Source organism: Cucurbita pepo, chromosome LG04, assembly GCF_002806865.2.
Source record: "Cucurbita pepo subsp. pepo cultivar mu-cu-16 chromosome LG04, ASM280686v2, whole genome shotgun sequence".
NCBI lineage: Eukaryota > Viridiplantae > Streptophyta > Magnoliopsida > Cucurbitales > Cucurbitaceae > Cucurbita > Cucurbita pepo.
Genome location: NC_036641.1, coordinates 11,502,364 through 11,525,713, shown reverse-complemented (window position 1 = coordinate 11,525,713; position 23,350 = coordinate 11,502,364). Strand labels below are relative to the sequence as shown.

Here is a 23,350-nt window from a genome sequence, read left to right as displayed (position 1 = left end):
AAATAATAAATTTACATATTAGTAAAATTTTAGTTTAAAAGGGGAATAAATTAGAAATTTAGACCGAAGGTCAAAAGAATAATTAATAGGGAATTGAAGATGTAGGAGTTGGAAAGGACGGCAGGTGCGTCATTTGGACGGCATTCAAAACGTCGCCGTCGGGTCAGCTTGCATCGAATTTAATCCAAATTTGAATAATAATTTTAGATATTTTTCTGTTTTAGATATTAACCCAAATATTTATCCATTTTCCGCTTTTTCATTTTATTACATTTATAATTATGTGGGTCTCTTTCATTTATTTAAATCTCCTTTGCATCTCAATTTCAATTACCAAATTTTTTTAATTTTTATTTGAATAATTCTACTTTCACTTTTTGAAATTAGAAAAATTTATTAAATGAATTTAGAAAAACCCATTTGGGCCGAGAGAATAATGCTTGTAGTTCATATTTAGGCAGGGGCCGCGCGAACGCAGGCCCCCACTACCACAAATTATGACGTAGGCTCTGCCTCTTGGGCGACCTTAGGCGGGCACCTCTCCTAAGTGCAATGGAGGTCACCAACCTAGGACATAGGCCTTACTGATCGCCCATTGACCCCGTCCAGGTAAGTATGTTATCCAGGAGCCACTTCCTTCTCTTTTATAGTCCCACTGCTACGCTTTCTTCCACACTCTTCCGATGTGGGACTCTGCTGCGGTTTCTCCGGTGTGGAACTTTTACTATTTCTTTCTACTATATTTAATATTGTGAATCTAAATGTTTACTATATTCTTCCTAAATTTGAACCATGTTCACATAACTTCATAGCTATATTATTCATCCATTTGAATCAACTACAATGAAGCCGATATAACAAGATTAAATGTTCTTCTCGTGAGATTAGTCAAGACACGTATAAACCAACCGACCCTTTTTTCAAACTAACTTGACATATTAGAACTCAGAGATCCCACGTAGGGTGTAGAAACCTCCCGCTATAAATGCATTTAAAAACATTGAGAGAGAGTCCGAAATGAAAAGTTCAAATAGAACAATATCTGTTCATCAAAATTACAGCCAAGAGGAAGTTGTGGCATTCACGCATGTAACGTAATCAACACAAAAGATGTTGGAGGTATATGTACATCTTTTTCTCTGCACATTTAGCTTTCTAAGCTTTCAAACACCTTCTTCCTCTCCTCCTCTTAAGTGTTGGATTGCATTGTACAGTTTCCTTCGAGACCCGACAGACAATACGCCGATCTCTTTGAGATCTTCAATGGTCAGCAACGGCAAAGCCTCCTCGTCTACCTCGTGCATCTCGAACACACCAGCATACTTCCCAAATCCAACCTCCTCTAACCATCTACTAACAGCATTTGTATTCTCATCTTCTAATCTCGTTCTTTCTTGCGCCCGAGCTTTCTCACCGGTAAATTGCGCATTGTTGTTTGACTTAAGCTCTCGATGCATCGACGGTTGATCGATACCGTACTCTTTGCTAGTCGTTGGTGTTTGATGATCAGAGGAGTCACCAAAACCATTAGCAGAATTACCTGTCCCCTCACATTCCTTCTCGTCCATCGAGAAGTCATCGGAGCTATGTTTCGAGCTCCAACTGCCACCGAGAATGGCGTAGCTGTTCTTGCTACGCCCCCGACGCTTCATATCTCTACACTTCCTAGTCACATCACTAAACTTCATGGGACATTCCAAAACCAATTCAGAAGATTTGAGGTTATTGGTGTCCTCTTCATTGTGCTGCAACTCTGTTGAAGTTTGTGGGGAGATTGTGAGCTTGGGAGAGAATGGATTCAAATCTCCAAAAACAATGGGGTTATGATCTTCATAACCCATGGTTTGGTCCAAACCATTCTTCCACTCCTTATGAGCTAACTTTCCCCTATTGCTATGAGAAAACCCACAGGCCCAAGCTGCAGAAATGTCCCCAATTTCCCCAAGCCTAACATTTGGACGCCTCTGTCTCTTCGAGTTCATCACATTCATAACCAACATGATTCCAGAAACCAGAGAACACAAGAACCCTAATTCAAAAGGCAATAGATATTGAATCTCAGCTCCAATTCAATTCACACTACATTAGCTTCAGATATATCAATCAATACGCAAAAGAAACACAAAAAACGAAATCTCAGCGTCGCGAAATGAGTAATTTACACCAAGAAACAGAATCAGACGAAACATTGACAGTATAATCGCAATCCGATGAGAAACGAAAATCGCATAAGGAGATATAATCTAGAGGGAAAGAAAGGAAGAATCGAACCTCGAATAGCCAAGAACTTCGACCACAAAGTGAAAATTTGACTGTTTCTTCAAAACCAACAGCGAGGATCCTGGATTTCTATCCACCAATAGAAAAACTCGTTGAAAACTGTCGCTGTGCGGCAACTTGTACGCATTGGATCCAAAGGCAAGCAAAAAAAGTGAGAAATCAATGAGAAAAAAAGGAAAAACTTCCAATTAAGAAGTGGATTTCGCTACTTTTGTTGTTCCCACTGGTTTATAAGACGGATTCGAGATTTGGAAAAAGGGGAAAAGATTGACGAAGACACTTGAAATCGAAAACTTTCAATTGGGTCAAAGAGAATGAATTGGGTAGATTGTGGTGTACAAGAGAGCTGGTTGAGTTGGTGGCTTTTATGGTGCCGCGTGGATGAAAATTGGCGTGCTGCGCTGTGAATGGATAGACGATACGGTTCGTAGATGATGGTTTTCGAAGTGAAAAGGAAACTGTGGGAATGGAAAGACGAAGAAGAAGGGGATTGTCGTGGAAGCTTCGCGAAGCTCCCAATGGATAAGAACGAGGAACAATAAAAAAACCATAAACTTATTTTAAAAAATCATCTTTTAACTCATAATATTATTTTACACATTTTTTATTTAACGTTTCAAATAATTATTATAATAAAGAAATTTAGAATGTTCTTTTTAGGTAATCACAGGGCGACATATGGCATACCAACGTTATTATTTAGTAGAGTTTTCGGTATCAACTACCATAAATGGTTTTAGCTCAGTGTAATGTTCTTTGGTTCTACCCATCTGGTAGGACAGTTGTCACTGTCAAAACACTGTACCGTTGTTCAGCTGCAAACTCACTGTCCAAGTATCTCACATTTTAAAAATGAATTAAAAAAAATTAGAGGTATAAAATTTAAATAAATAGATTTAATGGTTAATCATTAATCACAAATTTCTAGAAGGGTAGATCATAGAATATACATAAATTATAAATTTTAAAATTATTAGGGACTGAATTTAATTTATTTCAACTATAGAAATATTTTTTAAAAATGTGTATATATATATATATATAGTTATATTATATATTTTTTAAAAATTAAACTTAAAAAATATTGGATTTGCCCATTCGTCGATGACACGTGGAGCAAGGAGAATGCAGACCAGCGTGAAAACGTGCGGGCTTCCCTCACCGGATTTTGTCCATCTTCTCCTCTATTCTCACATCCCGTCGACGCGCGACCGAAACTGAGGAGCAGAGAGCGCGCGTAGTGAGATTCGAGGTTCCGCCATGGATTTTTGGAACAAAGCTCGAAGTTTTGCTGAGGAAACAGCGAAGCGCTCACAGGAGCTGACTCTGGAAGCTGCAAGGCGTTCCCAAGAGCTCTCGATCGGATCCTCTAGACTGTCCGATATCGTTTCCGAGACTGCTAAACGCTCCAAGGAATTTGCTAACGAAGCCTCCAAGCGAGCTGAACAAATTAAAGCGGAAGCTGTTAAACGAGCTGATCTTATCAAGCACTTGGTCGAAGGGTCTCCGCCGTCTGGCGCGCTCGAGGAGAACGCTTATGATGAAGAGACGCGGGAGGAGGATTTGCAGCGGTTTGGGATAAACGAAGAGCTGAGGGACTTCGTCAAAGGGATCACTATGAGTACATTTCGAGATTTTCCACTCGAAGGTAATTGATTCATTTTCTTTAATTCTCTGTCATTTTTGCTGGTTGCTTGAATGATTAAGAAGCGGGGGGACGGAATGGTGATAAACAGGGGGAGAAAAAATAAATGTAGACCGGAATTATCAAGAACTTAAGCTTTAAAAGTGAAGACTATTAAGCTTAACTGAGCTGACGAATTATCGAAGGTTGAATCTCAATATAGAGGGGGACATTGAATTTGAAGAACTACCTTAATTGGCAGAAACCATCCCAAATCATTCATTCCCCAATATCAGAATTAAATGCCGGTGCCATGCTCTGGAATATCTGCCGTGTAATAGGTTGAAGCGTATTTAACAGGTTTAATTTGGAGCTTTAGCTCAGTACCATTGCAATTATTTGAGGACAACGAGGGAATGACCATTCCATTTGAATAGAGCGGGAAAACGGTCCATTAGTGAAGTCTAGAGCCTTATTTAAGCCAATATGCTTTGAAGTGTGAAACAAATTAAATTCCTATTTGTCCACTTACATGACCATTTGAGGTTGGGCTTGAAGAAATTTAGCTAGAGAAATTTGATATCCTTCCCTCAGATCTTGGCAACTCCAAACCCATTAAAATCTCTTGTTGCTGAAATTATATGCACCTAATAAAAAAACCCTTTGCACTGTTTAATCTTAACCTTTTAAGCCAATAAATCTCTTGAGATGTTAGCATCTTTTTAACGATGATAAATATTACATGTTTATTTGTTTCTCTCCCACCAATATTTTATTTTTAAAACTTGTTCATTTCCCTTTGCGTAGATGATTCACAAATGTCCAGTGTCCCCATAGTCTCAAATATTAGTCAGGATCTAACTGAGTGGCAGGCGAAGCATGCAAGTCTTGTTCTTTCAACTGTCAAGGTACTATTATTAATAAACTTGGCAACCTTGAAGATGAACGTAGATTTTTTCAGTTCATTGTATTTTGGCATTCTATTATGCATGCCATGAAGATGGGCTTGAGGAAATGAATTTATATTTTCCGTACTTCCTTGAAAACATGCATTATTACGATGTATATGCTTTTAACCTTCATTTTAATTTCATGTATGGCAGGAAATTTCTAAGTTACGTTATGAATTGTGTCCACGCATTATGAAAGAGAGAAAATTCTGGAGGATTTACTTTATGTTGGTGAACAGGCACATAGCACCGTAAGTTTTAAGTTTTGGGGCTCGTTCGAGCCTTCACTCTGGCATTAAACTTTGAATTTTGATTGCTAAATCATCACAGCGTCTAGATTTGTATTGCTTGTGAACTCTAATAAGGCATAACTAAGAGTGGGAAACGCAAAAAAAGCTATGTGTGTGTGTTAAGACCTTAAGAACAAAAGTTATTGGATTGAAGACCGAAAACTTCGAATTTTGAGTGCAAATAGTTACTTCTTTTTCTAGATTGGACAATGGAGGCCCAAAATCCCGAGCGACTAGTGCATTTAAAAAAGAAGGCGAATACTTTAACAAGGCTAAAGTGCATTTAATAAGTTACCTATTGCTAGTGGGCCAAGGAAGCAAACTCAGAGAATGGCTTGCGCTGAGACATTATTTCTTATAAAGCAAATACCAAATGATCATCAGAATTTTGTGTAATATTTTACTGAACACAACTGCTGAAAATTTTCTTAGACAACTTATTTTTTGCTTTTCCCGATTTCTTTCCTTCACTGAATTCTGTAATGACTCAGTTGATCATAAAAGAACATGTTTACCAATTTATGAACTCTTCTTTCGTGTCCTGATCTTCAGTCCTTGATTTTCTTCAAGAATTTCATTAACAAAATGTCAAAATTTTCTTGGTCTTTGTTCTCTTACTTGTCCAGCTATGAGAAAAAGTACATGGAGGATGCCATACTGAAATCAGCTAAGCAAGCTGAAGATGGAAAGATGGAACCTGTTAAAACTGAAATAACATCTACATCTCAGGAGGAGAAGAAAGTTGCTCCAGCCTCCTCATCAAGTGATCAGGAGAAGAAAATTGCTTCAACCTCCTCGTCAAGTGGTCAAGAGAAGAAAAATGCTCTACCCTCATCAAGTGATCAAGACTTGGATGTATTTCTTCTTGGGGATCTTGGAGACAGCGATGAAGGTCCAGGTACGGTGCCATAATTTATTGATATCTGCTCTGTATTGATGTTTTCTGAAAAATAAAACACACGTCTAGAAAATCTCTTAACAAAGATCTGTTCCTTTGAAATTATTGACTGTGAATTCAAAATTCTTGATGATAACTCTATAATACATGATCTTTGACAAATTGTTGTTGTCAAGGGGCTGTATTCGCAATTGGCATATACCTTTTTGAGTCCTACTGAACCTTTTTACGAGGCAGAACACAATTTTGCTCACTTCTTTGTCTAAAAGGAAGACACTCTAGACATGTGATTCTTTTGCTTGAAAACAAGTGATTTGACGGAGTGCCCACCATTTGTCACTTCCATGGTTTTAAACATTATTTGCTGCAATTATTGGCAATGAGCATTGCATATGCACAGTCTATTTATATAATTGCTTGTCCATTATTACTGTTGATTTCATTTTGTCATTTGAAGTTGGTGCCACTGATCTTCTTCCTGGTTTTTCAGATGATGGAGATGAGGACTTTGATGATGACTTTGACAAGATGGTTGACAGTTCGGTAAGTAGAACCTATCATTTGCTTTCCTTCCCCATTTTCATGTTTGACTAATATGTTGTGTTTGATGCCACAATTGCACTTCTTTGGGACTCGTGAAATGATTGTGTCCTTTTATAACTCATGAAATGGTAGTCTTGTTTTATGTAACAACCTGCTTTTCAAGGGATCCAAGCTGCGGACCGTTACCTATTGACGTGAAAGATTTGAAAATACGCATTTAATTTAAAACTTCTAAACGTGCATGCACATAAAGAAAATTTAGCTTTACAGACAAACAAAAATACCTTACAGACTAACAAACCACAACGACACACACAGAAAAAAAAAACTTGGCATAGGAAATTCGTAAAAATCTTGAAATACAAAGATCAAGGGTTCGTAAGAGAAACATATCAAAGGGATACGAGACACCGATCTAGCCCAAAACTTCATAGCCCCTAGCTCGTGTGTGCCTCCGTCTCGACCGCTCCTTCATGCCTCATCTTAAAATTTTAAAGTAGTAAGAATGAGTATATAAAATGTACTTAGTAAGCAGTTTGTTGGTAGTTCTAGTTCGTTATTAAGTTTTATTGATCTTAGTTCATTCGTTCCGTGTCTTATTCTCCTTTGGGGGTTCATTCCCCACTATAGGCTCTTTCTAGGTTACACCCTAGATCTACTCATTTGACGTCGATTGATCTCGACCCCTTATGTGAATATGTAGTCCTCTTCTCCCTAAGTTCAACAAGCCAGAAATCGCTTGATTTGGTCGAGATTTGAGGGAGATATGAGCTTCAAAAGTTTATGAAAAACCATGAAAACTCTTACCTCCGATGATGCTTGCAATCCTTCGTTCCTTGACCTCCCTCGGCGAAAAACCTCCCAACCGACACACTTGAACACCTAAGGAAAGGTTACGAATTTGAGCTTGAACAGTTGCTGACGACTATGGGGTTTTCCTTGAGTTTTCCGACAATTCTTCACTCGAACCTGAGTGTCCCCTCCCTTAAATCACCTCCTCCGCACTCTCTCTGCTCTGAGCCGACGGTTTCGAGTTGTCCCATCACCGCCTGCACTCGTTTTAGGACTCATGAAACGATTGTGCGATACTTACTTTCGCCCTTAAGTAAGTCAGCCAACCCAAACTTGGATCGCTGGTGGCACTATCTCATAGTCTCTATCCCATTACTGGAAAACGGTTTTAGAATATGGGGTTATAGAAAGTTTTGGAAAACATTATTTAGGAAGTAGATGTTATACGTTAGCCGATAGTAAGAGTCAATATAAACATTGATGGCATACCACTCAAGTAGGAAAATTTGAGAACTAGTTGTACCCTCTCTAGTACATTATATGACAAATTGTCTTTAGTAGGTGTAGACATTAAAAGTGGCGTTGAGTTATACGTTAACAACATTACAAGGAACTTAAATAATTATACTAGAATGAAATACATTCAAAGCAATGTAAAAGGTTTGAAATGGGAAAGCAATCATGGGCAAGACAGACAAGTGCAATTGTGATACTTGACATCCCAAGATTTTCATTTAAGTCTAATGAATTCTGTGTTATTATGTTGCTGAGTTCGCGATCAAACCCCTCCCCACCCCCCACCGATTAAAGATTTTCAGTTGCTCCCAAGAACTCTTAGAAGGTTTGATTTAGTTCCTATTGCAAGAAACAGTTCAAAACAACCAATAACAGTTTTCTTAAAACAACCTTGAAAGGTTTAAAGTGAATAAGTTCAACTCATGGTAGCCGCCCACCTAGGACATAACATTATAGAGTTACTTTGACAACTAAGTCTAGTAGAGGTAGGGTTAGATGGTGGTTCCGTGAGAATAGTTGAGGTACACATAAACTGGCCCAGACAGTTTTTCTAAAAAAAATAATTCCTTGAGTTTCATGCCTTACTGGAATTTGCCGGTGCTGGAAGATAAAATCTGGAAAGATGTTACCCCATTGTTTGGTATTGAATTTTGTGTTAAACCATAGGATGATGAGAACGACAAATTGTAGACTACTGTATACTTGTTTTCCTCATATTGGTTCATTGTTTTCATCCATTTGAAGTCCTCTTCTATGTTCCTGGCTGTGGGGGTCGGCTGATGTCAAATAAGCCAAGTCATATCACTACACTAGATGCCAAACAAGGTCTGTGTTAGAAAAAATAGTTTTATTCTTCGAGAATCAACGACATCCATATGCAAAAAGCTCCTTGAAAATACCTGAATTATTTGGTGCATAGCCCTAAACTCGTTTAGTTTCCGTTAAGATTGCCTTTTGGTGGCTATTGGAATTTAAAATCTGATTATATTCTCTCTTTTTATTGCGCACCTACTATTTGGTAATGAAATTTGTCTTAAACCTACAGGATGGGGAGCAAGACAAACTGTAGGAGTTACATATTGCGTCATTGCTTCTCATCCATTTGAATTGAAGTTGTCTCTGTTCTGTTCTGTTCTTGGTGGCGGGTTTCAGTGGGATAAATGATGATCCAATAAAACCCAAGTCTTCTCCCTCCACTAGAGCAGCTCTTGCAGCTGCACCTGTGCTGGAGAAAAATGGTAATCTTATTGTCATTCTTTTGAGGGAGGTATTATTTTATGTACAAAACTCTTGTATACTTCAAACTTCAAAGCCTGAGCATCTTGGCTTGCTTGTTTTCCATTTTGTACAGCTCTGAGCACTCTTAACTATTATCATTTTTGTCCTCCTTATAGCCCTCTTCACATTTGATTAATATTTCTAGGCTGATAGGTCTAGACAGATTTGATCCCCAGTTCAATTTATTTATTTGTTTCTAAGTTCGAGGATTTGAATCTTTGGTCTCTAAATAAAAAGTATATATCGATTACTGTTAACTTATATTTACATCGACGATGAGTTAGAACGGTACAGAATTATAACACGATTATATTTTGCCTCATTTTTAATCATGTCATCTCTAGTTCTTCTCAAATACATTACTCACTTCCATTCAAGTGCACTAAGGACTACTAATGATTATATTGGCAAATGGAGTACTCATCAGATTTCAATATTCTAATTAATAGGCTGAACTATCAGGCATGGTCTATGGTCTATGTAATGAACATGCCCTAACACTGTGGAAACCACTAGCATCACTCATTTCATAGACTATTTCTTAGAACTATGTTAAACAAATTAAACGGTGCAGAACACGCCTCTTTCGAAAATGGTGTTTGAAAGTAACGTAAAAGTTAGTTTAGAAACATTTCAAAATATTGTTAAAATAGCAAAATTAAACATCAAAATGATTTGTTCGTAAGTACCATATGATTCTTCTCTATTAGTTCATCGGTGTACTGATGTAATTATGAGAACAAATGTAAAACGACCTAACTAGTTGATAAGTGCTCTTAATCAAAACACTTATTATAAACGTACTTCCATATTGTGACAGACAGTCTTAAAACATAAGATATGACCAATGAAACGTGGGGAAGGGTAACTCTATATTGACATCGTTGTTCTCCTAGTCATCACAAACCATTGATTGATTTAAAATAGCATCGTCGAAACTCATTTCTACCATTTATTCAGTATTTTCTTTGGATTATGATAGACATATTTTCTATAATTCATAAATTTTAAAATGATAATTCTCACGAAAATTAAAATAATATTTTCATTCAAGCCACCATTGTGGATTTGTTAGTCAACGCGTGGCATGAAACCAAGGGTGGGTATTGTTGAAAATGTCAACCCCTCATGGTTTATTGTTTTATGTAAATGATTGCTAATTATTCAATTAATGACATTAACACCACTAATTATTTTTTCCAACTTTATATTATATGAATTATGTGACACATTAAATAAACTTCGTACCAGATTTATAAATATCATAATCCTAATATTTAAATACTGGCATAATTTTGAAACCAAAGTAATTTAATTAATGATTTTGATTCTATAAAAAATATATAAACATTATTTAAAAATGCTTTTTTAAATTGGGTGATGTCTGCAATAAATTAATTATATGCCTATCAAAATCATAAACTATAATTTGCTTGACTGAATAATTTTATAACAAAATATTAAATATTCAAAACATGAGAAAATTCCCTTTTTTAATAAATAATTAAAAATTATTTAATTGAACTTCTTGTTGAGAATATTATTCTCTTAATTATTTCTCTTAATATGGGAATGGCCATAATTTTCTTTGAAATAATTAAAGTAAAGATTTAATTTAATTATTCCCATAGATTTATTTATTTTTTTAAAAAAGAAAAAAAAAACAATAAAGTCTTCATCATTATGGGGGAGTTAATTTTTGAAAAGCCAATAATTAATCATATAAATTATAAAAATGAAAATCATATTTATTAAAATAAAAAAAGTCTTCTCTAATATTATATTTCATTTGAAAAAATCAAAGTCTTACCATTGTTTTTTTCCCATTGTATTAGTGTTCATAATTTTTCTTTTTTATTTATATATATATATATATATAACAATAAGTTTGTGTTTCTACGTCACTAAATAAAATATTTATAAATATATAATTTAATAAATAAGATACATACATAATTATACATATATATATATAGTCTAAAATCTTTTTTTACATATTGTTCTTTGTTTCTATTAGTTAATAATCATAATAATAATAATAATTATTATTATTATTTATGGTAAAGTGTATATGTATATATATATATATATATATATATTGCAAATATTTATTTTGATTAAATTAATGAGTACTTAGAGTTTACATGTTATTATTTTTGTTAAAAATTATAAGAGATAATAAAAGTTGTAATATTTATCTAATAATGAAATTAGAATTTTAGATTGAAAATTAATGAAATTTGCGAGATAAAGGAAAAAACATCCGAGGCTTAGCCAATCCCTAGCCGCAACGTGGCTCTCTGGCCCACTGAGGTTGGGACACCTATTTTTGATGTCTCACGCGAATCTATGAGTGTTGTACCCAATTGCGTCTGTCCATGTAGGACATCTCTTTCAACGTGGCACTATGGGCCCCGCCAAAACTGACAGGATTCTGACACCTGGCCACACAGCTTCATCACACGGCATAGAAGGTATGGAAAAGGTGAATAAAAAAAAAAGACCGTTGCGATTGTGGCCCTGTCGTCGTTCCAGCTCCGTCAAGACGTCGCAACCGACACTTTAACGGAGGTTAACGGTGTAAGTTTTAAAAAAAAGAAAGCCAGCTGTCATTCCACGCAATCAAAACAATGTATCGGCAAAATATCGTGGGTCAATCTCTGTCTTTACAATATTTTTATCCTTGTTGGATTGTTATTATTTTTAGATTTCTTTCCCTATTTATTTTAAGGATTTTATTTTTTGTTTTATTTTTTTTAATTTCTCAAAATGTTGCTTTTTTTGTTCGACAGGTTTGATTTTATTTTATTTCTTCACTCTGTTTAAATGTCTTTTTTATTTATTTATGGTCCATTTGGTGTGTTATTAATTTAATGAATATGATGGATTTGTTTTTTTCTTTAATTTACTTAATGAAATTAAGTTAGTCAACACCAGGAATTTGTTTTTTTAACATTTATTTAATCAAATTACTTCAGTCAATTTGATGGATTTAATTTGTTTTTTTCCCAAAATTGTTTTTCTTAAATTTAAAAACTAAGAGTACTTAGATTAAATAATTAAATATTTTATTTTACCATTTTATTTCATTTTTATTAAAATAAATTTTTCACTTAATATATATGATATAATATTATATCAATTATGCATTTAAAGAACCTTTTTTCCACGTAAGGTTATTGATCTTTAAAATTTAAATTGTGTGAAAAAAATCTTAATTTATTTAATAATTTTAAATTTATATAAAAATATTGAATATGTAAAAAAAAAATTAACACCTTTAATTATTATTATTTTTAATATTATGAGAACATTCAAAATTCAAGAATTTATTAGATATTTGTTAAAATTCATAGATTTTATTCAAATGTGCATTTTTTTTGTGGACAAAGCATTTAATAAGTTGAATAATTATTTAAAATGAAATCATATTTGATTACTATTTTTTGAATAAAGAAACATTGATTAGTTGTAGAATGCTTTTGTTAATAATAATAATGAGGCATGGGCAACGTTTTATTACGTTAAAAAAGAACTATAAAACTTATATTTGAAGCAAAGTGATTATTTTTAATAACTTAGATGAGATGAGGAAATTTATTATATTTTTAAAAATTCAGACTGAAAAAAGTAACCTTGTAAAAATTCATAAAATGTAAATAAATAAAAAATAATTATCTGCGGAATATTTGTAAAATATCGCGATATATTGTCGGCGAATCGACAGCAGATTAAATGCAAGCAAATGTAACCAGCCATAGGATTCTGCCACGTGGATAGTAGACCTGTCTGATATTGAACACGTCATGTAAAGCTTTTTGATGACAGTGGGCCCTGGTTTCTTGATGTTTAGCTGGCCTGCATTTATTGGTCTGTTCCTTTAACCATGGGTGAGCAGTGAGCCCCAACCCAACTCCACCGTCACCCGCGGCTTAATTTCTTTGCGGTGTACGGCATCTCTCCCTCTCTCTCTCTCTCTCTCTCTCTCTCTCTGTCAGTGTGTGTGTGTTTGGAGTGCGTATACACTAGGCCACGACCCTTTTGCTTATCAAACTCATCATCTCTCTCATTTCTCTCTCATTTCTCTCTCATTTCTCTCTCTCTCTCTCCCTTTTTATATGTCTGTTTTTTTGCGGTTGCGCTGTCGTAGGTTGCCGGCGGAGAGTGGAGGAGCATAGGGAGGCGACATTTTTGGAGGCGGAGAAACCAATCCCATTTGGGGGTTTGAATTTGGGTACCCAATTGGGAGGATCTCATTTAGGGGATTGAAATAGGTGTTGATTGAGTTTGAGATGCGGCGTAGTCTTTAGAGAGTGGATTTCTTTTATGGTAATGTGTGAAGAGTTTTGAAGTCTAGATTTCGCTTTTCTTGTTTCTTCTTCCAATTGGGGTGTTTTTAAGTGGATTAGATTGGTGGATTATTGTATTAGATGCATTTAGATTGGGACTTTGGGATTGAATCAGGGACTTCTGTTGGATACTTTTGCTTTTGGGCGTTGGATTTTCTGATACGGCATTGACCCAATTCAGGGGGAATTGAAACGACGACGTCCTTGACGTGGATCTCGGATCAGGAGGGCAAACCGTAGTTGTCCTTTTTAGTGTAAGATGCAGCGGGGGAGATCCAGAGGAATTGTGAGTGGACGTTGAAGAGGAGGTGGATGGTGATGGGGTTGAAGAGTTCTTCAATGGTGTCGTCGGGGAGGTCGAAGATGAAGCTATGGATGATCCGCGCAATGACCTCTGTTTTGCTTTGGACTTGCATCGTGCAGTTGACGGCCTTGGGGGAGACGTGGGGGCCAAGGGTTTTGAAGGGTTGGCCTTCTTGTTTCTCTCAGGAATCTGCATCGGTTGATGCGTTTGGTATCCCCAATAAGCCTGTTCCACTTCCCCCCAAAATAGTTCTTCCTCCTAAGAGTAAGTGTTCTTCTGTGGTGGATTATGATCATCTTGTTCCCTATGTTTTAGGACACTTTGTGGTTTCATGTGCTCTCTTCATTCTGTTCTTGTTTCTGTTTATGTAGGGGTCTATAAGAACAATGGTTATTTGATGGTTTCCTGCAATGGAGGACTCAATCAAATGAGAGCTGCGGTGAGTGGGAACCACATTTTAGGACACTTTTTGTTTCTTTTTGTTGTTTTCTAAGTTGTCCTCCCTGTTCTATGCTGCACAGATTTGTGATATGGTTACAATAGCAAGATATTTGAATGTAACACTTATTGTACCTGAACTGGATAAGACGTCCTTTTGGGCTGATCCCAGGTTTGTTAATGGATTCTGCTATGCTAAGTTTCCATTTCTTCTCTAGCGGGAACCTTAATTTCGATATCTTTCGATGATGTTGCAGTGAATTCCAGGACATATTTGATGTGGATCATTTTATTGCATCATTGAGAGATGAAGTGCGCATATTGAAGGAGTTGCCTCCCAGGCTCAAGAAGAGAGTGGAACAGGGAAGGATTTATTCCATGCCACCAATAAGTTGGTCTGATATATCTTACTACCGTAATCAGGTCAGTTTTCTCTCGTTCGCCCCGCCTAATCCCCGCCCGTTCGCTCCAGATATTTGACATACATACCCTAAGCTTCAAGTTTCAATTGGGTCATCTTAAGTAATCTGTGTAGCTCTGTATTCTAATAGAACATGGCCTTTTTACTGCTTGGAATTAGTTTTGAGGTAGTGTTTATCCTCTCCTTATAGGTTCTTCCTCTGATTCAAAAATATAAAGTTGTGCATCTAAATAGAACCGATGCTCGACTTGCCAACAACGGTCAGCCTATGGAGATTCAGAAACTACGCTGTCGGGTAAACTTTAGTGCTCTGAGGTTCACTTCCCAGATTGAGGAGTTGGGAAGAAAAGTTATAAAGCTCCTACGCCAGAATGGTCCTTTTCTTGTTCTTCATCTCAGATATGAAATGGACATGTTAGCATTTTCTGGGTGCACCCAAGGCTGCAATGATGAAGAGGTTGAAGAGTTGACAAGAATGAGGTTAGTCTTCCACTGAAAAAGGTGACCAATTGTGACATTTGGGTAAGTGTTAATTTAATCTCACTCATGGGAACTCATTGTTGTGTTGGTAGATATGCTTATCCCTGGTGGAAAGAAAAAATAATAAACTCTGAGTTGAAAAGGAAAGATGGTTTGTGTCCATTAACACCTGAGGAAACTGCACTTACACTGAGGGCACTGGATATTGATCCCAATATCCAGATTTATATTGCTGCTGGCGAAATATACGGTGGCGACCGGAGAATGGCTGCTCTTGCAAAGGCTTTTCCAAAATTGGTTAGTAGATGTGGATATCAATTTCTTTAGCTCTGGTATTTGATTGCCATGTCTTTAAGATCTTTGGACTGTTGAAACAGGTAAGAAAGGAGACTTTGTTGGAACCTTCAGAATTTGGGTTTTTCCAGAATCATTCATCTCAGATGGCAGCATTGGACTATCTTGTTTCCTTGGAAAGTGATATATTTGTTCCTACGTATGATGGAAACATGGCTAAAGTTGTCGAAGGTCATCGCAGGTACGGGGTGACACCAGCTTCGTTTATTAACTAGATTGTTAATGTGAGATCCCACCAACATAGCCCAAAGAGAACAATATCTTCTAGCAGTGGGTTTGAACTAACTATTTGTTTAATCATTCGTCTTTTGTAGGTATCTTGGGTTTAAGAAGACGATCTTATTGGACAGAAGGCTACTTGTAGATATGATAGATCAGTTCGACAGAGGAATTCTTAACTGGGATGAATTCTCGTCGGCAGTGAAAGAAGCTCATGCAGGTCGGTGGGGGAATCCTACCAAGAGATTGGTCATTCCAGATAGGCCTAAAGAAGAAGATTATTTCTATTCTAACCCAGAGGAGTGTTTGCAATTGTCAGAGGAAGGATTCAACAGTACATGATCTACATGATCTACATAAATATGTGGACTTCTGATGATTACATTTCCACTACTGTTCTCTCAGCTCTAGATTCCTTTAGTAAAGAGAGATTTAACCTTGCTTGGGGATTGATCATGAAGATTAGTATGAGAGATTAAATTCTAAAGAATCTGAGGGAATCTGTGGAGTTGGCTGAAGAAGATGTTTAATGTTTTGCCGTATGCAATTCCTGTATAGAAGAAGAGAGCAGAGGAGGTTAGATTGTACACAGAAGAAGGTGCTAATGCTATAATTCATGGAGTGGAGGGGTCAATCTATAATCTTTCACTTTTTTTGTTTTCATTCTGTTTCTTTTCCAATTTTTTTGTTTTTCTTTTGAATCTCAACCATAAATCATGTGATTTCGATAGGTTTATATGTTCATCATATACCACAAATTACAGTATATTTTGACAGTTACTTTCTTCCTTGCTTCCTGTTGATGGCTTCAGTCTGTTAATGGAAGACTACTTCTTACCTGTTTCTTTGTGAGTTACAGAGAAGGTTGTGGAGAGGCTGGTAGGGCAGAGAAGGCAGTTAGTCCATACAGCTGAGTAAGAAGGGTGAATTTTGTTCAATGTTGAAGCTAAATCTTATGTATTAGCATATGAGTTCGTTGTGCTACTCAATTTGAATCAGTTTTGTGAAATGGTGATATGGAGGAAGAAGATGGTCGGATGGATGGCTGCTGGTGGACAGAATAAAATAATGGGTTATTTCTTGAGTGTTTAGTTGGAACATGTTTTTCTTTTTATTTCCTTTTATTCTCAGAAAGTGACAGGCTTGGTGAAAAAGGGATGCTTGTTGATTGGTTGGCTTGGAATTTATGGGAGGGGAGGGTAGGTAGGGAGGGTAGGGAAGGTATGTGTATTCTAAGCACAAAAAGAGCCCATAGATTCTTGTTGAGCTTCATGAACAATAAAGTCAGCTTGTTCCTCATTATACCAAACACCAACACTAATTTGGAATATGTTTCTTCTTTTGTTGTTAAATTTTAGTCACTTTTACAATTATGCCCCATTGTTTTGACACCTTTGAAGCACCACTTGTTGATGATAAAGACAATTGGAATAATAAATACAAAAAGAAAGGCAAATATGAAATTGACATAAATGTGAAAACACCAAGTGAAAGGGTATAGTTGACTCTTCTTCTTTTACAAACTTAAAATGGGAGGGGAGAAATTAACTCAATGCCTGCAGAATGCGAGATATTAGTGGACGGAATGAAAAGAGTATGTATATGTAATTGAAGGATGAAAGGGAGGCTTTATATTATTAAAAGATCAATCATAATTTACATACATAACTGGNAAAAAAAAAAAAAAAAAAAAAAAAAAAAAGCAGCTTCTCAATATATTAGGTGGAAGCCTCTATATAGAAATACAAAGAAGAATTCAGGTCAATGTTACATGCCCATTGTGCCCATGGCATCCTCAACTAAATGAATTAAACTAGACATAAATTTTGGGTAACTGTGTAGTTTTTAACCAGTGGAAGACACATGGGAACCCCCCCGAAAAGGAAGAGGAGCCCCTAAAAAAATGAATAAAAAATTATGAAAAGAAAGGAATTCTCACACTAGCTTTTCACAGTCTTGAGCTTCTTTGTGGCCCTCTCGGAATCCTCTGCAGCCGAAACTCTAGTGTGTATCGTCTCCATATCGTTGATGGGAATGTTGTTATCCTAGGAATCATGAAAAGATTTAGCAGTAGTCCCTACAATAACAACAAATATTTGTTCTAGTGGCGAAGGAAGCATCTGAATACCTTGACAATGGATGATGGAGCTGTGACTCTCCTATTTGCTAGTTCACCGAGTTCTATTTGCACAGAGATCCTGGCCTGCGATAGATCCACCCCAGACCTCTGCAGTGCGTGAGTGAGAGTATTTAACAACCTGCTAGCAAAATCAACAGGAAATTGATTAGTCATTCAGTTGTCAAACCGCTGTTCTCTGAGAGCTGCCCAATAATAAGATCTTCACAAAAATAAATTTTAAAGACGTGATCCAAATATTGCGCAAGTGCACAAAAGAGGAGTAGAATAAAGAGGCCAAGGATATAAAAATAAAAAGATCGAAGATGAACCAGAAAGAAATTACAAAATCTCACCCTTGAGAATATACACTTGAGATGTTAACGGTACCACCTTCAATGGTCAAATCTTGTTCTTTCTGTAATTCACTTGCAACAGCAGCGTCATTGTTGTAGCATCTGGCCTGATAAGACAGGATTTGAGACTGCGATGAAGGGTGATCGGTGTCGGATGACAATGGTTTCGAGGCTTGGGGCACCACACTTCCATCCCTTGTAGGTGCATAAAGTTTTGGTGGAATGGACATGGGAAATGGTACTACGTTATTTGTTCTTCCAGGATGGTGATCAACTGCTTTCAAGGTTGTCGCGGAACTTGTGTCAGAATCGACTGCATTATGTGAACTCCCAGGAACAAGGGGAGATAAAGGGGCATTTTTCTCAACAAAGTTTGCTGAAAAAACTAGTGCAGGACCAGGCCCATTATCTACCCCTCGAGATTGATCATTATAGCCATCTGCACTTCGTTGATTGTTTCTCTGCGCAGTCAGATGTGATATTTAGAAATAAAATTTAGCTGTTTACGGATTATCTATTTACTATATTGTTTAGGGCCTCAATTACAAGCAAAATACAGATTCCTTTACCGACAAATTGTATACATAAAACACGCTGATAAAAGTAGAGGAGTTATTTCAATCATGAATTGAATGCAAAAAAACTAGAAGGAAGTGATTACCAACGGCATTAATTTAGCAATTTCCCGATTCCATTCGTGGTATGAACCTTCATACTTCTGTACCTTTTCCTGTAAGAATTGAATGTACTCAACCACCTGAAAAGAAAAATAGCAAAGCACGTTATGGATCAATAAAATATAACGTGGAAAATGTAAAGCAAATTATTAAGAAGTGCACCTCTAATAAGAAAGACGCCTTGTCCTTCTTTTGGTCACTATGAGGAATGAGGCCTCTAAGCATCTGAAATCTGTATGATAGGCAGAAAAGAGTTATATTAGAAGCAGTTGGCTACAACATCCAAGAAGAATGCTGCTGAGGTGCAATTATTACAGAAACCACTGTGAAGAGAACACAAGAGGAACGCGGGAATAAAAACTACCCAAGATTGTTCATTTCTCGTTCCCAATAAAGATTCATCAATAAAGGGACGTGAACTGGGTAGATTCTACCAATCTATGATTTAGGCCAAAAGTAATGAAATTAAAATTGTAGTCGTAAATTGAAGCCCTATAATAAAAGACTGGAACCGCCTAGATTCGGTGATTTTTCCAGAAATAACAATGCTCCTAATATGAACATTACAGCAGAGTTAATGGCAGGTTCTACAAGCTACCGTCATATTATCAAGTATATAACAAAAGACAAAGAAGTTCCCTTTGACTGCACTGGTCGACTGACTAATGAATTCTAAGTTGAATAATAGGAGAAACACTTGCCTATCGTTTATCTTGCTTCTTCTTCGTTGTTCTGTCGCAGAGTGCTTTGATCTAGGAGTGTTTGCCTTTTGATCAGAGCTGTTCCCATCAACTTTAATCCTCAATTCTCCTGCAGAAGTATTTCGAAACGTTTAGTTAGGATACGTTTAATACAGTAATAAAAGAAAGTCGGAAGAATTATCTTTCAATTGCTATCCGGTAGCAGCATAATACCTTTATTGGCGGTAGAGATCTCTTTCTTGATGACAAAGTCACCATCGTCGTCTAGTTCCTCGTCCTGAGAGTTACTCTTGGCCGACTTTAGCATCTCCATGAAGCTCGGGTTCTTTTTTCCTCTCGGCCTGCAAAGATTTACTTGGAATCAATTCCACTGAGAATTTCAGAATGAAACTGAAAAGGAGAAAGAGAGAAAAAGATAAAGACTGACTGAGAAGATGAGAAACAACTGAAAGCGTTGTGATGGTTGTTCGAAGATGATTGCGACGGCCGCTCCATGGACGCCGTCCATTGGCTCGTGCTCGCCCGAGGTTCTGTCCACAGGCCAAAATTTAAAAGGAAGGGACAAATAAAAGCCATCGACGGTGTTGTCTGGGCTTAACACCTTAGCACAGCCCATACGCTAAAGCCCAGATCTTTAACAAGCCCACCATAATTTTCACTCTTTTTATTATTCTAAAACTTGAAATAATTATAGAACAATTTTTGTTTTTGCATGCATGCGAATGAAAAGATTAATAAGTTCATACCATGGGGTCTATCTCCCAAAATATTCTCCTTCCCTGTCTTTCCCTTTTTAACTGCACATTCCTCCCACAGAGTGAATCCACTTCCATTGGAGTTCTCATCATTTCTCTCACCGCTGCTACTCGATCGAGCACCAGTAAAAACCGAACCTTCCGGCTTCGGCAGAGTCCTCTGATCAAAATATGAAACTTGGCTTATGCTGAAAGTCCCGATACCTCCGGGGAGAAAATGCTCGACGGAAGTCGGCGGCACCGGTGGTGGCGGCCTCTCCACGTTTATCTCTTTCTTGCTACTGGCCTTCCTTTTTCGCTCTTGTGGTTCCAGGAAATCGTGTGTTTTAAGATAGCCACCTGCTCAATCCGACATTAAATTATATAACCAAAACCAAAAGAAGTATTCTCTGCCGCACTGTAACAAAAAGTCCTTAATTACAAGCTGATTAGCATAAATTTCTACTTGCAGTAAATTTCAGTCGGATTCATTTTTTTATTAAATGAAGTAGCAGATGCTTTGCATGATACTGAACACTCAAATATGTGATAGTACAGTGAAGAAAGTTTCCCAGATAAGAAATTTCTTGATACCCATCATATCCTTTAATTTGAGTAAGAACAGAATTCTAATACACCAGATTGGAAAGACATTAAAAGATCTAACTGGTATAAGCAAATATTGTCTATTTCAAAATCCTCGATCAAATATCCAATTGTATAGAATTATCGACCACATTCTTCCGAGTTCTCCAATGATTTCTCAATCTGAGATGATAATTTGATGCTGGGCATTTAAAAGGTAAAAGAAGGGGGCGAAATCCAAGATTTAGCTGTAATGTGAAGAAATGGAAAAAGGAAAAGTTGGGGTCATGTGCGACGTCAAATCAGGGCGATGTGGGGAAGGGGCAGAGGGGACCCCCGGCGCCCCACTCCAATATGAAATTGGGCACTAGCTGCTAACTGCTGAAGCTACGCTTTTTCTTTTTAGATTTCAGCAGTCTATGCTGTTAGCCCAGCCAGCCCCGCCCCAGACTACGCTTTTGAATGTTTCTTGGCCCCAGATCCATGATTCAATGCTTGTCACGTGCATATACGTTTCTCGATTTTCCCCTCCCCTCTTAAATATAAACCCCCAAACATAGATATAACAAATAATATATTACACACAGATATGATATCTGGATTCGTAATTAAGCTCAAGACGAAAGAAAAAATTAGAATCAAAATTAAATGAAATTAATGAATACCTTGTGAGGATGGTCTTGGATCTAGCTGTGGACTTGAATGGGTGTACAGTGAGAGGAAGTCATGCGTTGATTTGCTTCCTGTTCAAGCACGTTCAAGATAGACTCCGTTAACTCAATTTGTTTTGGAGATTCTAAATTCTTATCGTTATTTAGTTCCATATGGTTATTGAATTGCTGAAGCTTCAAAAAGTTGAATCGATTTTCTCGTGGAAAACAAATAGCTACAGATTCAAACTGATTAGTGCGGGGACAATTGAAATGCAAAATTAGTCCGAGTTTAATTTTAATTTGTGAGGAAGAGGAAGTACCTTCGGCTCCAAACGGACGAGGTTGAGGAAGTTCCATCGGATTTTTCGCCAATTTTGGAATTGACAGTCCACAACCGGAAGATGAATTCTTAGAGAATTTTGATTTATGTCGCTTCGGAAATGGTAGTGCTCTAGGAAATTCAGAGCTCGATTGTTGAATTCTGGAGCAAGAAAGAGCAGGAAAATTCTGGAATTAATTCTTAGATCCACACCAGGCATGGAAAGCAGCCAAATAGCAAATTTCTGGAGCAAGTCTCCGGCTGGTGAAGATCTCCAAGACGAAGCAGTCCCAGTCTCTTTACGACAAAGCTAGGTTTTCCAATTCTCGCATTAGGTAAGGATTTGGCGCGATTCCTGGATTCTGATTGTTTCTCGAGAAAATCACTTCCGATCGTCAAATTTCAGAGAAAATTCTTCTTCTAGAGACACTTCCACCGAGAAATCTCCGCAAACGTTAAACGACGGCAAACGGCGAGTAGTCACAGCCAAATTCAGAAGATCTAGCATCCAATATACACATCAAAAGTAATTCCACTATGAACAGTAACCGCGAAAAATCGTATAGAAACAAAATTGAAATTCAGATAATCTTACCAGTTCGGATGCAGTTCCGGCACCGGCGAGCTTCAGCAAAACGATAATGGAGTTTGATTCAGCAACTTTATCTTCATTAACAGCCAGATTTAATCAGAAGCTTGAATACTACGAAGATAGAAAAATGGCAAGAGAATTGATTTCGATCTAAACTATTTTTTGCGAAATTCAATGTTTGTAGGCGAGCAAACAGTGCTGCCGAAGACGAGGCTTGAGGTCGGAAGAACCTCTCTCTCTCTGTTCTCCATATAGTGTCAGTCCGATCTTTTTATACACTCGGCGATCGTCCCTCTTTCCAAATTGCGCAGGTAGTTGTTTTCCGTTTGTTACGACGCCGTTTGGCTGACGACGTTGCGGCGGGCGGACGGCGTTTATGCTAGCCTCCACGAATTTTCCGTCCCGTTTTCTTCTTTGTGTGGTGTAATTATAATCCACGGAGGCTGATCAACTTCACGTTTTAATCCTTTTTTTTAATTAAAATTAAAAAAAAAATAAAAGAGTTTTACTTAATCCCGATTTTAAATTAAGAAATATGATTATTGAATTTTCTTATTTATATGTATTTTCTCAATATTTAATATTATAAATCTTTCTCATAAGTGCGGGCACAAATCCCAATTATTAACTTAATAAAATAAACAATTAATTAATTAACTACTAAACCAACGTTGGTTAATTATAAGGTTTGACTGCCACGTGTCCCTCGATTTAATTTTAAAAACATAGTACATATCGTAAATTAGGGTTAATTTAAATTGTAATATAAAGCTCATTAATGTAATTTAATTCAGTTGGATAATGATTGACAAAGTTTGTACACATAAAGCAACATGATACAGCTTGGCGTGACAATGTATATAGCAACATAATTAAATTAA

General features: G+C 36.8%; 4 protein-coding genes, 1 long non-coding RNA gene and 1 other non-coding gene across 6 annotated transcripts; 2 read left to right on the top strand and 4 right to left on the bottom strand.

Annotated features, from left to right (window-relative positions):
* Positions 1-457: 457 nt before the first annotated feature.
* LOC111794122 lies at positions 458-617 on the bottom strand. The gene has a single exon (XR_002815017.1). It is a non-coding gene; the product is annotated as a U1 spliceosomal RNA (small nuclear RNA).
* A 298-nt stretch (positions 618-915) lies between these two features.
* Positions 916-2,797, bottom strand: LOC111793808. The gene is made up of 2 exons (XM_023675857.1): positions 2,272-2,797; positions 916-2,029 (listed from the first exon to the last, which is right to left on the bottom strand). The coding sequence occupies exon 2, from the start codon at positions 1,998-2,000 to the stop codon at positions 1,164-1,166; it is 837 nt and encodes a 278-aa protein (XP_023531625.1). The 5' UTR covers positions 2,001-2,029; positions 2,272-2,797; the 3' UTR covers positions 916-1,163.
* Positions 2,798-3,374: 577 nt separating this feature from the next.
* Positions 3,375-9,356, top strand: LOC111793806. Its single transcript, XM_023675856.1, has 6 exons — positions 3,375-3,928; positions 4,712-4,812; positions 5,008-5,105; positions 5,771-6,042; positions 6,533-6,585; positions 8,939-9,356. Exons 1-6 carry the CDS (start codon positions 3,541-3,543, stop codon positions 8,960-8,962), a joined length of 936 nt encoding a protein of 311 aa, XP_023531624.1. The 5' UTR covers positions 3,375-3,540; the 3' UTR covers positions 8,963-9,356.
* On the bottom strand, positions 6,802-8,930 carry LOC111793807. Its single transcript, XR_002814977.1, has 2 exons — positions 7,393-8,930; positions 6,802-7,067 (listed from the first exon to the last, which is right to left on the bottom strand). It is a non-coding gene; the product is annotated as an uncharacterized LOC111793807 (long non-coding RNA).
* Positions 9,357-13,117: 3,761 nt separating the features above from the next.
* On the top strand, positions 13,118-17,046 carry LOC111793805 (O-fucosyltransferase 34-like). The gene is made up of 8 exons (XM_023675855.1): positions 13,118-14,088; positions 14,196-14,263; positions 14,346-14,434; positions 14,520-14,685; positions 14,874-15,163; positions 15,256-15,460; positions 15,541-15,698; positions 15,832-17,046. The coding sequence occupies exons 1-8, from the start codon at positions 13,833-13,835 to the stop codon at positions 16,076-16,078; spliced, it is 1,479 nt and encodes a 492-aa protein (XP_023531623.1). The 5' UTR covers positions 13,118-13,832; the 3' UTR covers positions 16,079-17,046.
* A 380-nt stretch (positions 17,047-17,426) lies between these two features.
* On the bottom strand, positions 17,427-22,718 carry LOC111793804 (transcription factor BIM1). The gene is made up of 12 exons (XM_023675853.1): positions 22,473-22,718; positions 21,879-22,378; positions 21,571-21,648; positions 20,333-20,680; positions 20,014-20,116; positions 19,800-19,927; positions 19,587-19,695; positions 19,048-19,117; positions 18,870-18,965; positions 18,209-18,669; positions 17,865-17,994; positions 17,427-17,781 (listed from the first exon to the last, which is right to left on the bottom strand). The coding sequence occupies exons 2-12, from the start codon at positions 21,913-21,915 to the stop codon at positions 17,677-17,679; spliced, it is 1,665 nt and encodes a 554-aa protein (XP_023531621.1). The 5' UTR covers positions 21,916-22,378; positions 22,473-22,718; the 3' UTR covers positions 17,427-17,676.
* Between the last annotated feature and the right edge of the window lie 632 nt (positions 22,719-23,350).